The 13,870-nt window shown below is 37.3% G+C and overlaps 1 protein-coding gene across 2 annotated transcripts; it reads right to left on the bottom strand.

The window, feature by feature from the left end:
• Window positions 1-1,556: 1,556 nt before the first annotated feature.
• VDAC2 (voltage-dependent anion channel 2) lies at window positions 1,557-13,640 on the bottom strand. 2 transcript variants are annotated; one of them, XM_009708619.1, is made up of 9 exons: window positions 13,631-13,640; window positions 10,118-10,189; window positions 9,035-9,084; window positions 6,612-6,764; window positions 6,471-6,523; window positions 5,790-6,017; window positions 4,460-4,610; window positions 3,467-3,524; window positions 1,557-2,629 (listed from the first exon to the last, which is right to left on the bottom strand). In XM_009708619.1, exons 2-9 carry the CDS (start codon window positions 10,182-10,184, stop codon window positions 2,538-2,540), a joined length of 852 nt encoding a protein of 283 aa, XP_009706921.1. In that variant the 5' UTR covers window positions 10,185-10,189; window positions 13,631-13,640; the 3' UTR covers window positions 1,557-2,537. The 2 variants fall into 2 exon arrangements, with proteins under 2 accessions (XP_009706921.1, XP_009706919.1); XM_009708617.1 differs by lacking the exon at window positions 13,631-13,640 and having other exon boundaries at window positions 10,118-10,373.
• Window positions 13,641-13,870: the final 230 nt, after the last annotated feature.

Below are 13,870 nucleotides of genomic sequence, written 5' to 3'. Positions count from 1 at the left end.
TGCTACAGTTCACACAAGATGCACTGCCATGCTCAGGTCACTGGTTATCTCAAACGTTTCTATTTTACTCAGAATGACACCTGAGGAGAGGCTGGCTAGCAGTGAAATTTATCATCAAGGCTTTTCACATGTTTTAACAAAAGAGAGCTATTTAGACTACCGACATTCCTTACCACAAAACTCCAATTACACCACCAGCTTCTGTAACACACTTGAAAAGAAAGTTTGAAAGCCTTTATAAGCCTCACTTGAGATATGTCAAGAGATAGACACTGAACTTCCTTTTCATGCTCGAAGTAGTGATTTATGACAGAATATTTTAGGAAAACTCATGTTTTCACAGATGTCTTAACTACTGCAGAGCCCTTTTGTTTCTCCATCTGCCTATCAGCATTATAACAAATGAAACTACTTAAGGTTTAAAGGCTGAGGACTAATAAGGCAATGCACATGAAAACAGCATAAAATGAAGAGGTTCAAGCTCTCCATTACTAATTTGTACAAACAGCTGAAGAGAAACCCTGCAATACCTGCTTTTATTTCACTTGCCCATTTTGTCACCTCAGGAAAAAACATCTAGAGGTGAACAGGTAGTGGAAAAAAAGGGTTAGAGTCATTGTTTCTAAAGAACAAAAACCTCATCCTGACCAAACCACACCACCACCACAAAAAAAGTGTCAGACCACTACAGCCCTATCAAAAGCTTCCAAAACCTGAGAAACATCAGTATTGCAGCCATGCTGGTTTAAGGATGCAAACAAGGCATCGTTCATAACCAGAAGACTGAGTCCTTTATTTGCCCAGGTGCTACAGCTGGACAATGCATACAGCACACATAATTATTTTTTTTCCAGAAGAGGCCTGGACACACTGTGAGGCACCAAAGATAATTATACGAAGAAGAGAACCCATATTAGAATTCTAATGTCTGGCTGCACAGTCTCTAGCTTTAAGTGGTCTAGTACATAAAAACACTTCAAACTAAAAATACAGTTTACAAACGTTTAACATGCAGTAAGAGAGCAACAAATTGCACCTTACATGCTTCTTCCATCACCAAGTGGTGGAAGCTCTCCTCAGAAAAGAGCATTTAGTGGTAACAGAAGTGAAGGTACTCCAAAGCACAAATGCTGCCAAACCTTCTCTTTGCCTTGTAAGAAAACTAGCTAAATACACTAGGAAGCCTGCTCAAGAGCCTGAGCTGGAAGCTTAAGCTCTGCTCTATCTTCTGCAAAGAAGGTAGCTCAGCTATTCACCAGCAAAAGCCAAAAACACAGGCAGTTTACAACACAGTACTTAAGAATTTTGAGTATGAGGGCAACAATGCAGGGTAGAACAAGACCTCAAGCAAATCACTAGGACCTTTATGGGGGTTAAGTCTAATCCGTTAAGGGATGTTATGTTCACAGACCAAATACCCCTTCTATTCTCTCTTAACTCTATCCTGGAAAAACATAGTGGTTTTCCATTATTCTGTATGTTTCTGGACTTAAAATGGATTATCTGCCAGGATTTATTAGTCCAACAGAAAGCAGTCAGATGCATTTTCCTCCATCTCCATTTAAAATTAAGCCTTTATTTCAGTCATTTTAAGCAGAAACCTCTCACAGCAGTTGGGATAAGCAGGCTGTTACACCATTACACTGTTACATTCAGTTGCAGAGATATGTCTCACTTCATACAAACATGAGCAAAGGGTGTGTTTGTGGTCGGGTTTTTCACTCCCTGGGTAAAAGCATCAAGGAACAGTTCTTAAATGTCTCAGTGTGCGAAGTACATCACTGCACTCTTTGCACCAGGAGGCCAACTAGTAACACAGCTAATCTTGCCCGTGGAACACAGGGGGAATTAAACCATTGTGTCATGACAGATCTTACCTGACAGAAAAGCACATTCAACTTGCTTGAGGAATCCAACTGTTCAGTGAAAACCATCTATATTCAGTGTTGTCGTGGGTGAGGTGGGAGTCCTTAATTGAACAAAGGTAGAGAGCACTACTTCTTGGATTATTTGAAGTTAAAAGTTAGAACTTAACTGAGCACTACCCTCATATCTTAACTTTTAAAATATCTGAGGCACAAGTATGTGTGTGTACTTGTTTTATTCATAATTTGTCTTGGGATACCAAACGTATTTCTACTTCAGGTGATTTAACAAAATTGTTGACCTCATTTCAAAACATTCACTGATCCATTTTTCATTCAATGGCGATATCGAATGTTAAAAGGAACATAAAAACAAACATGCACACAATTGTACAGTTTTCATAAATGTCTATTTCATTATTTGTGGGTAGCGCATTAAACAGTTAAATACATTTAAATAATGTTTAAGTGACTGCACTAATGCAGAATTTTAACTAGATGGGTAACCAATTTAACTAGAAACCAGCTAACAAGTAACTGTCTAAATACTTCAAATACAGCTCTTGTTCTAGGTCATCCTTCTTGGAAAAAAAAGCCTGCTGGTCACATTGGAAATACATTTAAGGCCAAATTCTTCTGATATCCCTTCTCTGCAGCAGTTTCTTCGCCTTTTTAAGCCTCCAATTCCAGGCCAAGACCAAGTTTATGGCCACCAGCATTGATGCTCTTTCCATCTATCAGGGCAGACAGTGTAAGCTTCACACCTGTAAGATTTTTAAATAGCATGTTTACAACATACAATCAGAGTAGCTTTCATGCAACTCAACCTCCATCATTACAAGTCCCAGTTGTATTTCTTTTCCTATTTCATAGTTTCCTCTATACTTTTCTATAGAAGAATCCATTTACCCACAAAATCTACTGAAAGCTAGTCATGTGAATCAAGCTAGATGCTTTTTGTAAATCCTGAGTTACAAAGCGTATATACAAAGTCTCTAATTGCTAAGTACACAAGAGGTCTCCTTTTTTAAATTAAGGTGTGCAAAGGAGGAAGAAAATTATGCATGGACAGACCCTTGTACCAAGGAAGGGATGAAATGAAACTAGAATTTTTATTGGTTGTCAAATAAGGAACTAACTGACAGTAATATAGCATTAACTGCTGTTTTCATAGTAAGCAGAACAAGTTAGGTTCTGGGGTTTTTTTTTTTACTAAATATGAAGAGCAGGAAGTGTGTTCTTTTGATAATTAATCATTATTTCAAGACCTGCTATCATCCAATAGGATATGACTGGGTAAAGCAATGCTAAAAAAAAGAGACTGCTTTGCAGAGCCTAAAGCTAAGGTATCAATCACAATACAGTTCTCCTACACAATCAATGAGGAATATGATGCAGAAATACCATCGGATACAATGGAATTTGTCTTTTTAGGTAAACATTTGACGTGCAATGTAAACTACTGTAAAATATCTACTTTGCCGTCAAGACAAAATTATTCTGAAGAAGGGAAATAGTTGTATATAAATGCACAGATCTCAAAGATTTTCTTTGCAATGCATAAAATATAAGTATGTGACAAAGCATGTGATAACCCTTACCTGGCCTCAGGGTCTGGGTGTAACCCACTCCAACTAGACTAGAATTGTTCACTTTTGCCTGAAAAAAACCCAAGACAAAAGCAATTGAATTGTTGTAACTGGTAAGTTCTTTGTTATTCAGAAGCTAGAATAACTATGGCAACACTGCCATTATCTCATTACCAACCTAACCAAATTTTACTTGTTCTTTCAATATCTCTGTGCTTTCTGGATTCTCTCTTCCCAGCTATGCCCTTGCCCCAAAACTTAGAGCTGAAGTAGTAACACATTTAAGAGCAGACAGAACACAAGGGCAGGGCGAACTGTTACTGGAATGTAGTTTGGCAGGTGAACTTCCCCACTCCCTCCTTTTCAGAAGGCCATACCAATTTACCACCACAGTTTCCCAAAACAAGCCACTTGAGAAGAATCCTCCTTGTTCACATTATTAGAAAAGAATTAGTATCTTGCAGGTCGCATCAGTCAAGCGGCAAACATTTCATAACATCATCATAAACAGTATGTGCAAAGTCATTTATCTCATTTTGCATCACTTCCTCTACAGGATGATTTCAACGATCCAGGTTCAATTCTAACTTCATAAGATACAGAGAACTTTTCTGCGTATCGTCTTTTTAACCAGTATCACCAGAGTTCTTACGATGAGAACGTGACAGAGGTCTCCAAAAACTGGTTTTAAAAAAATTCTGTAAACTTACAGAAATAGACATGAAGGGAGGTTTTAAAAAAAAAAAAAATCTCTTTTTTTAATACATTAAGTCCTCTAGAGTAGCACAACTTCTGACAGTCAGATTCTACAAGAGACTTTGCTGTTATGCAACATTACAGAATTTAAATACTGCTGGTTTAATTATAACCGCCTGGATCATAAGAGTAATTCCTACAGGACTTCCTGACCTATTACACCTTCTTTTGTACTAACACCACACAGATTCGCAGAAACTGAAAACACACTGTGCTTAGCATAACCCTCTTGGTTAGAGTCATACTTACAGAGATAGAAGCAGTGGAATCCAACTTGTACTTAGCCGCAATACCGAAGCGAGTGCTGTTGCTACCTGCTGTCCAAGCCAGGTTTACAGCAGTTTCAAGATTGTCACTCACTTTCTGGTAAATTGACCCACCAAATTCTGAACCATCATTGCTGCACAAATTAAGAAAAAAAGTTTCCTGAGTTTCCTGTATTTACATAATCCCAACTTTTTTTTTTAAACTACTTCAAAATTTTATTCAAATGAGAATTCCGGAAGTTTGAATTGTTTCATGTTTTTTGACAGGAGAAGGGGAGATGGACAAAGGCTTCAGGGCAAAATTAAACTGTAATAATTCGTGGAGGTGGGGCGAGGCCAAAAGGTATGCTACAAGCTAATTCTCACACTAATGTTGAACTAAGTACTTGAAAGTAATTCCAGATTACATCCTTACAAAACTAACAGATATATGTTAATAGTTAGGGAAAAAGCATTCTGCATTCTATGATTACTGAATACATATGATATTCCTAAAGAATTAATGACCTCTTTAAAAATGTCACAATGTTTGACATTAGTAAACTGAAATGGAATTCTTACAGCCCAGACTATTAAGTGTTTTGTAGCTTCCTCCCATACCCCTCAACTTCCATAAACCCAGACAGACACAATCCCCATCCTCCCCCTCCAAAAGGACAAACTTCTACCTGAAAAATCAAGTAAGTTTATCTCCTAACTAAACACACTAGAACAATGCCAGTTTTTATGAACTTAGACTGAAAACACCATGTTCTTCAGCAGGTTTTGATCAGCTTGCTCTGAAGAACAGTTAAGATCTAAAGGCAGCAAGTAGGAAGTAAGTTCATAAACAAGATGTCTTACACTTGTTTAGTTACACTGTGTTTCATGCAGTCTTCATCCCAGACAGGCAAGAAGATGAATCTACTCAGTAAGTCCAAAAGCAAAGCCCTAGTCTTGCTCCAGAAACTATTACTGAACTACTTAAACAGTACAACGCTAATTACTACCTCTAATAAATCTATTGACATTATAGTCAGATACAATTCAATGTAATGGGAAAGCTAGAAAAAAGCATTATGATCAGCTCTGCGTAACTGATCTACTGCACTTCTAATGTGGATATACTTCAGTATTTGGTAAGCTGTAGCATGTATTATCCTGTAAATGCTAACAAGCCATGGGTATTTATTGTTTTGAAAGAGAGACACAAAGTAACATTTATCATTTATTTAGAGTTTTTTACTTCGTATTTCAAGCATTTGTATTCTGACTAGAAGGAAAGATAGAGAAAGCTTTCTTCTGTAAATCTGAACCCAATTTTCAGTACTTACACATTAGTGTGCAGTTGGAAGTCTCCAGTCTTGTAACCCACAGAGAAGTTATTTCTTGTCAATTTTGATTTGGCACTATCAAAAGTCATCTGATAACCAGCAAGCCAGCCTTCATAACCAAAGACAGCTGAACCATGGATTGCAGGTCCAGCAAAATCAAAGTCAACATCACAACCTAGATTTAGGCATTCACGTTTATAAGCTGACTTAATTTTACCACTTTTCTTTCTGAAACAGAGAAACAGTTATCTTAAGACAAGGCTTGATCTTCCTCAATGAACTGCCACATTTAAGCCACATGACTCTCCACAATATATCTAAATGCCATGCACATGCACTCTCTAGGCTGGGCCAAAGCACAGCTAGCCCATTAAGAAAGCACAGGGCTAGCGCAAACAGGCACTTTGTGATGAATGTAGAGGCATTTTCATGCCTCCTGCAATCTCCCAAGTACATCTATCCCAGAAAATAAGCAAAGTGGGCTGTTGTGAAATGTCCAATACTAACCCCGTAGAATAATATGATGCTAAAGAGCAGAAGCCTTTAGCATTGGGATTTGCCAATTTGGATCAACAGCAAACCACACAAACATCTCTGTCAATACAACAGACCAGATGAATGTTTACTGACTGTGGGTGTTGTTACTGCCCCAAATAAGATAAAATGGTTACCAATGCTTACCCTGTATTTGGTGAGAAAGTTGTATCAAATGTCAACTTCAAGCCTTTGGCAATCTAATTGAAGGGGTGGAAGATAAGATAAAGCTGTAAATTCAGTTCTGCTAGTTAGGTAAAACAAATACATACTCTCCTAATTTATTACCTGATCTTCAATTGCAATTTCTGTTCCCAGAGTGTTATCTGTGTTCCATTTTTCTGTGAAAGTCAGCCCATACTCAGCCCATTTGTATTTGGTCTCCAAGCTCCCATTCACTTTTCCAGTGTCTGTGTTTGATGAACCAGATGTTGTGAATTCCTAAAAAGGACAGTGTCCATGTTATACAGAAGATATATGTGATCCTGAAAGCATTACACAGTGCCAAAAGAGAAAAGACTTTTCTTCAGCAAACACTAAGATCTTGTTATTCTATGCAAGAAGTTTAACAACAGTAGACGACTTGTGGGAGGGGAGAAGGGGAATGACATGGAGAAGAACTAGATGATTCAGGCCCACATGGAGGTCTCCCCCCACTCCCCATCTCAACTGCAGTGTTTCTGCCGCTATTACAAAATGTACAGATTGCAACATAACTCAGATGCAAGACAGTAGTTACCATAAGCATTCTCCTTAGAAGCAGAAGTAAGTTCTTGAAATATAAAGTTAAGTCTCATACTCCTAATGAGCAAATTAAAAATCAAACCAAAAGCCAAGAACACTATAAGGTACATAATGCCACTCCAGTAAAATTCTTTAAGGATCACATATGTATTTTCATTATTCCAGTCAACCACCTCCAAAAATAAATTATGTACAACTGTAAACTGTCATAGAATGCCATCATTTGTCAAATTGTGGGTGGGCAGTGGTTTGGGTTTTTTGTTGCTTTTTAAGAGAGTTCTCAGTCTAACCAATGCACCAGCCTTTCACACGAGCCATAGGCACAGATGTTTTTACTGACATCTATAAAACTCCTATTCCCCTGACACTTTGGTTTAATGACACACAGGAAGAACGTTCAGATTTGAATTGTGAGCCAAGGGAACAGTCTGATTTTATGCTTCTAGTACAGTCTTACTTCGAATTCTTGAAAGTATTTAAAAGTTAGCAACATTACGCACATCTCCTTATTAAACTAAGTAGTCCCTGATGTCTCTCACTATTTGGATTCTCACAAAGAACACAACGAATAATTTCTGTGTATCACTATTCAGAAACTAAACGCAAATCCTAGCAGAACTGGACATCCGGTTTGCAAATATATGTTAAGGAGCTCTTTCCACTGAAATATTATTGCCCTTATGATTTAAAAAGTTTATTATTTCTACTTTTTAAAATATATAAATCAAACTTTTGATCTCTGACTTCCTCCATGCGCAGTATTATTTTCAAATCAACTCCTCACGCTCACCTCCCTCAGAAGGAAACATGGATTTGAAATCACAAGTCCTTCAGTATTTGTACTCTCACAGCCCAAGACGTACAGCACATCACAAGCACGCATAAAGCTATTCTTTAATGGTGGCTGATTAAGTTTAACCATGGCCAAGACATTTATTTGTATTATGTTAGTGAACCACTAAACCATCCACACAGTTGTGTAATTCTAGTAAGGTTTATTTCTTGCAAGTGACAGGGACTACACAACCTCAAGTCCAAATTCCTTCAGCTTTAACTTCTTGCTTTGTGCTATTCCTACTGCACAGGGCATATCTGACTGCAAGTATTGCACTAACAGCTTCAGGAGCAGCAAATTATTACATTATCTCTTCTCTCTGCTTTAAAACACCTGCAGTACCTACATGCCAACACTTTCTCCTCCTGGGAAGGATGGCTTATAACTGATATGGGATTCACATGAGAGCTTGGATTTTTCAGTTTTACCAGTATTACTGGTAGTACTTGAAAAGACACAAGCTAAAATAAGAACAATTACATCTGTAATAGGGCTCTTCCAAACTGTGCTTCAGTTGGGATACAGACTTCTAGAAAAAACACAGCGTACAACCCACACACCTTATTTCTAACAGCCAGTTAAAGCTTCTGGTTATGCAAAAAAAAAAAATCTACCTTTATATCTTGCAAAGTCTGTTCTAGAAAAAGACTGAAGTTATAGGAGGCGCTGCTTGCGTGGAACATTACTGCAACACTTTAATACCATTAAAGAGAAACCAAAGACTCAACGTGGTAATTCACTGTCAGCTACTTCACACAAGCATCAAGATGCCAGAAATTTCCACCAAATGCCAATAGTGTCACAGGGTACTTCAGAAATAAATTCTGTGTACTATGATTGATATATTAAAATACTTCCAAAAATGTGTCAGCTATTTGTTCACCTTCAGACATAAGATGAGGGACAACTAATAAACCTTTTTATTTTACAAAGATTACTAAACAGTGCAATACCCCTGTTAAATTCAGAATAAAGTCAGATCTTTAGGGTCTTCTGAAATTATTTTACACCAAAAGTGTATAATTCATATAAACTATAAACTACTTAACAGCATCTGGAAGGCCTCCTTTCTAATTAAATATCAGAACATACCCAGAAAAAAACATAATGAATAAAAGGTATTGAAACTCACCACTCCACTTGCAGATTTTGTTTTCACATCCAGTTTCACCAACCCAAAACCTTAACAAACAAGAGTCAAAGTTACACCAGTAGGCTTGAACTACGCACATTTTCCAAGTTGGTTTTCCAATCAGTCTCAGCAGTGTGCCATGTATATACATATATAAGAACAATCACAGTTTGACTTCAGTAACACTCAAATTTTAGATGCCACAGGAGGTAAAGGAGGCTACTCTAGAACAAGCCAGGAGTTCTGTTTTATCATCAACACAGAAAGTGAGGAGTAGCCTCTCAGTTGTACACTGTACATTTAACTCCCAAACAATGACTTCCAAAAGTAAATTTAGTGATAGACAAAATGCATTCTTCTCTGTTCCCGGGATGGCATTAGCTTTGTAGTCAATGTCATTTGAAGAGCCATCCCAACGCATAAAATCCATCTCTCAGCACCAAGAAGAAATATCTCAAAGTAAAAAACTGTAAAAGTGAAGCCACTGGGAAATACACAGCCATTGGAACTGTAATATAAGTAGGTTTTATGGGAGTGTCAATTCACATTGTTACTCTTAGAGCTGAGCAACCGTCTTGGTGAAAAAAGCCCCCTCATGCACTCCCAAAGACCAGAAAGAAATAGCACTGTAACGAAGAAGAATTAAATTATGCAACTGCCTAGTATTTAAAAATGTTGAAGGATTCTTTATCCCAATAGCTATTCTTCTTTCTATTCCAAAGAAGGCTATAATGTTACAGTGGTATATATCCCTTTCGATATCAAGAAATGTTGTGGCACAGACAGATTGGTAAACAAAGTGTACTCCTAAGCTAAATCACACTTGATGCTTACATTCTTTCATACCTGTACACCTCTGACATTTCTGTGGCTAAAGCAGTAAGATTTCACAGACTTCACATCAAAACAGCCCACAAAAAGCCTCCAACGATCTGTTAGTTGATGGTAATCATATAAAAACAACACACCTTCCCCCTCCCCAGGAACACAGGCATTTGAGCATTCAATTTTAGATACAGGCTTAAAAGGGCAATTCATTGCTGTACCACAAACACTATGTTTCATAAAAGGTACTATTCTTACCATATCCTTTATTGAAGATATCTCTGGCAGATTTGCCAAGGTCTACATACGATGGAGGAATCGCCATTGGAGCTGAAAGGTAACGGGCTCATTAATAGCGAACCTTTTATCATTGTACACACACAAAAAATGCTACCACAACTCTTTAAAAAATACTCTTTTAAGACAGATTCATATATGAGGCAGTCAATAGACAGATGGCTCAAACAATCACAGTATTCTGTGAAACACCTACCGATCTTCAGTGATGGTCACTGTGAAAACTTAATGTTTTCTTGGCTTTGGTAATCTGCTTGCAGAGAAGCGGTATTACAAGACCACCCAGTTCTGAATTTTTCAAGTAGATTTCTCCATACATCTTTAATTACCAGAAATCAACTAATAGCTCACACTTCCAGAGTTGGCAGTTACCACCAAAAACCAGGAGCTGAAAAATCTGAAAAACTATAATGCAGGCAGTTATTTCCTGAAGTTCCACAGAGTCAAATTTGACAGATGCTTATGAAAATTACCAGAAAGGACCTGGAAGGTTTTTATTTCCAAAATGTAAAAAGAGTGCATATCTGTGCTGCAAAATCACTTGCCTCATATTTTAAATGGTAGACATACAGATTAAAAAGGAACGTCTAATGCCATTTACTAGCAATCAATCTGAAGTTTTTTCCCCCCTTATAACATACCAGAGTTTAAGTTTGGGGGGTTGTCTTGTTAGTTTAAAAGAAACAAGTAGTAGGAATGCTGGGTCAGTGAGAAAAGCTCTCTTTAAAAGTCCCTTTCTCAGACAGGGAGCCTCCGGCAATCTCAGAGTTAAAGAACCTGTCATTCAAGACTAGCTATGACCCAGCCTGCCAGGCTCAATGGGTAGATACCAGTCTAAGGTCTCACACAGGCCTGTATCATTCTCCTCCCTGCAAAGATACACTTCATCTGTACCTTCCTTCGGTGGCTGTTTTCCCATGGTTTCAACAGCAAAAGGCCATTGTTACAGAGGCACTGTATTTTAAAGTTTTAAAATACAGAAAACAGAGCATATTTCAAAGAGTTAATAACTCCCTCCATGCTATGACAGGGGGCAGGGGAAACAATGAAACTAACTAGATAAGTGCCATAAAAAGGCTAAACACAATCAAACAAAAATCTTATCTTTTCAAACTGATTGGTAACATTTGTTTTGCAAAGAAAGTTAAAACTACATAATTGACTGTTTATCTTGCTCTTGCACTTTTTTTTTTGCTGGGTTTTTTCTTGTTAAAGTAAGTGGAAAAATATCTTCAGAACCTCAAAAATAACAAGGGTAGTACGCTCACATGTTAACTTTCAACTGAAAGCAGAAAAGATTACTTTCATTTTTATATAGTACTTTTAACCAATATTTACATTTTCAACACCTGGCTACAGAATTGCTTATCTTCTGCAGATCTCCACAAGATCATAACTGTATTCAATAATACAGGATCAAGGGAAGCTCCCCCCCCAAAAAAAGTGTCTTTCCATCTTGTCATGGCCTTATCTACATAAAGTGAAAACTCTCCTGCAACATCTGATTCAGAAAAAAAAAAAAACCACACACTTTCTTTAGGGCACCATTCCACTAAACAGATTGTTGTTTCAGAATAACATACACATTTTAAAAAACCAAACAAACTAATTACACCTGCCACATACAGCCTAATTGTATGAACTGCTACTATGTTAGCAAACAATGGTAGGGCACAAGATTGTAGAAAGGTAGGAAACAATTTCTAATGCCATTTTCCAGAGTACCTTACTCCACCTCCCTAAGCCATAAGAGGATAACTTCAACCTCCTCTAAAAACATTTACATTCATAGTTTAATTAAAAAAAAAACCCAACCTTCTTTAGTAAGGACTTCTAAACTCTACAACCATGTCACTATAACAAGACATCCATCGCTTGCTCAAGAACATAAAACAAGCCTGTTCTTCCACAGAGTTAAACTGTCTCTTAAAAAAGAGAGACATGAAAATGACAGAGCATTTGAAGCTTAAAAAGGTTTAGCCCAAGTTCAAGCCCATAATAACTACGGTAAGTCTTGAGAAAAAAAAATTCTATAGCAGAACAGATACTAATCCCAGTGACAAGACATTAAATGGTTCCTATTATTTATTCAACAAGTTGGTAGACCACATTACAAGTATGGGAACACTGCTCTTTCCCCTCTAGATTTCTGCTGTACAGCAACTGTACAATTCATTAGCAGTTTAAAATAATTTAAAGGAGGTTTAGCTATGTATTTTTCCTTTAATGAATAGGTCTCACTTTTAACTAGCATCTTCAGAAGAACAATTATTTCTCGTTTTAAAGTTTTATACTAGCCTTTAGCACAGACATGCTTTTACAGTATAAATAAACAAGCTTTTCACTCTTGTTCTCAATGTTTGCAATCTGACTAGACAACCATTACAGACAAGAGATTTATGCTGAGCAGTAATGTCCTGAAAAGTTAACAAACTGGTATTTGCATCTAAATTCAAAGGATTACTACAGAAAAAAGGATGTTGCCATGTTATTTGGCCTAGTCAAGCATCCTTCCCATTGCAAGGAAATCAATGAGTATTTGTCAGACATTCCAGCCTACCGACACAAGTTTTGCGATAAAAAGTTTGGTCCAGAGTACAACTGTCACACTGCTGTTCTAATCCTATGCTAACAGGGATGGACGAAGACAAAAGGGGAAACCAAGAGTTAGTTTTGGGTATACTAAATACCTGGTAAGCCAGTGCCATCATCAGAATGCTCATTAAATGAAAACAGGGCAAAAAAAAAATTCATTCCTGTGTCCTCCAATGTTGGTAAGTTAGCTAGGTTCGCAAATTCTTATAATGGGAAATAATTTTCTCCAACCTTATTTTGAACTGCCCTTCAGTTAAAAACTAGTAGTTAGAAGTGACTAAAATGTAAGTAACATTCAACAAAAGGTCTGTTACGAAAGCAACTATCCAGTAATCTTATACCTCATTTCAAAAACATAGAATCTACTGAATTAAGTGGGACCTCCACCCTGATCTTTGTTGCATATCAGCCCCCCCAAAAAAGTTTAATTAATCTGCCAGAAGTCAGAAAAAAATGCTTTCTTCTTCCATAAAAAGAAAATCATCCCAAGAACAGAAAAATGTATTAAGGTTATCAGAATTATTACATCACAGTTTTCCTTCGGGGTAACTTCAAAACTCTCTCACACCCTAAAATTAAACAAGGGCTTCTATAAAGATTTCTAACAATTTTAAGATCTCAGGATATTGAAGATAAGGATAGAGATAAAATCAGGCTATAATAAAAAAACCTAAGTACTCATGCAATCAAAAAAAAAATGGCAATAGCTACACTGAAATTGTATTCCAGTAGTGTAAATAGCAACAGAAAAACGGATATTATTCAAAAAATACTTTGTTCAAATACATTGGCCACAAACTGACCTTCAGAATTACACTGCTACTAAAGCTTAAAAAAAAAAATTCTCATTACCCTTGCTTTAACTCTCTCCCTACTTACACCTTGGAGGTGGACACTCTAGTAGCCACAGCTAGGCCAATTTAAAGACTCTACGGAGAACAAAAGAAAAATTAAACATCTGAAAATGAACTACGTGTTCAGAAACCGAAAGCAAGCGTAAAGCAGAACCTCCCAGAAGAGGTCACCGAAAGGCAAAGCGAGAACGCAAAAAGCCAGGCCGGGACGCATGGGGAGGCGGCACACCCTTCCCGCGAAGGGCCTGGGCGGCGGCGCCCAACA

Source organism: Cariama cristata, unplaced genomic scaffold (genome assembly GCF_000690535.1).
Source record: "Cariama cristata isolate BGI_N322 unplaced genomic scaffold, ASM69053v1 scaffold41489, whole genome shotgun sequence".
Taxonomy (NCBI): Eukaryota; Metazoa; Chordata; class Aves; order Cariamiformes; family Cariamidae; genus Cariama; species Cariama cristata.
Note: the sequence above shows the minus strand (reverse complement) of the source record. Positions and strands in the feature narration are given on the sequence as shown.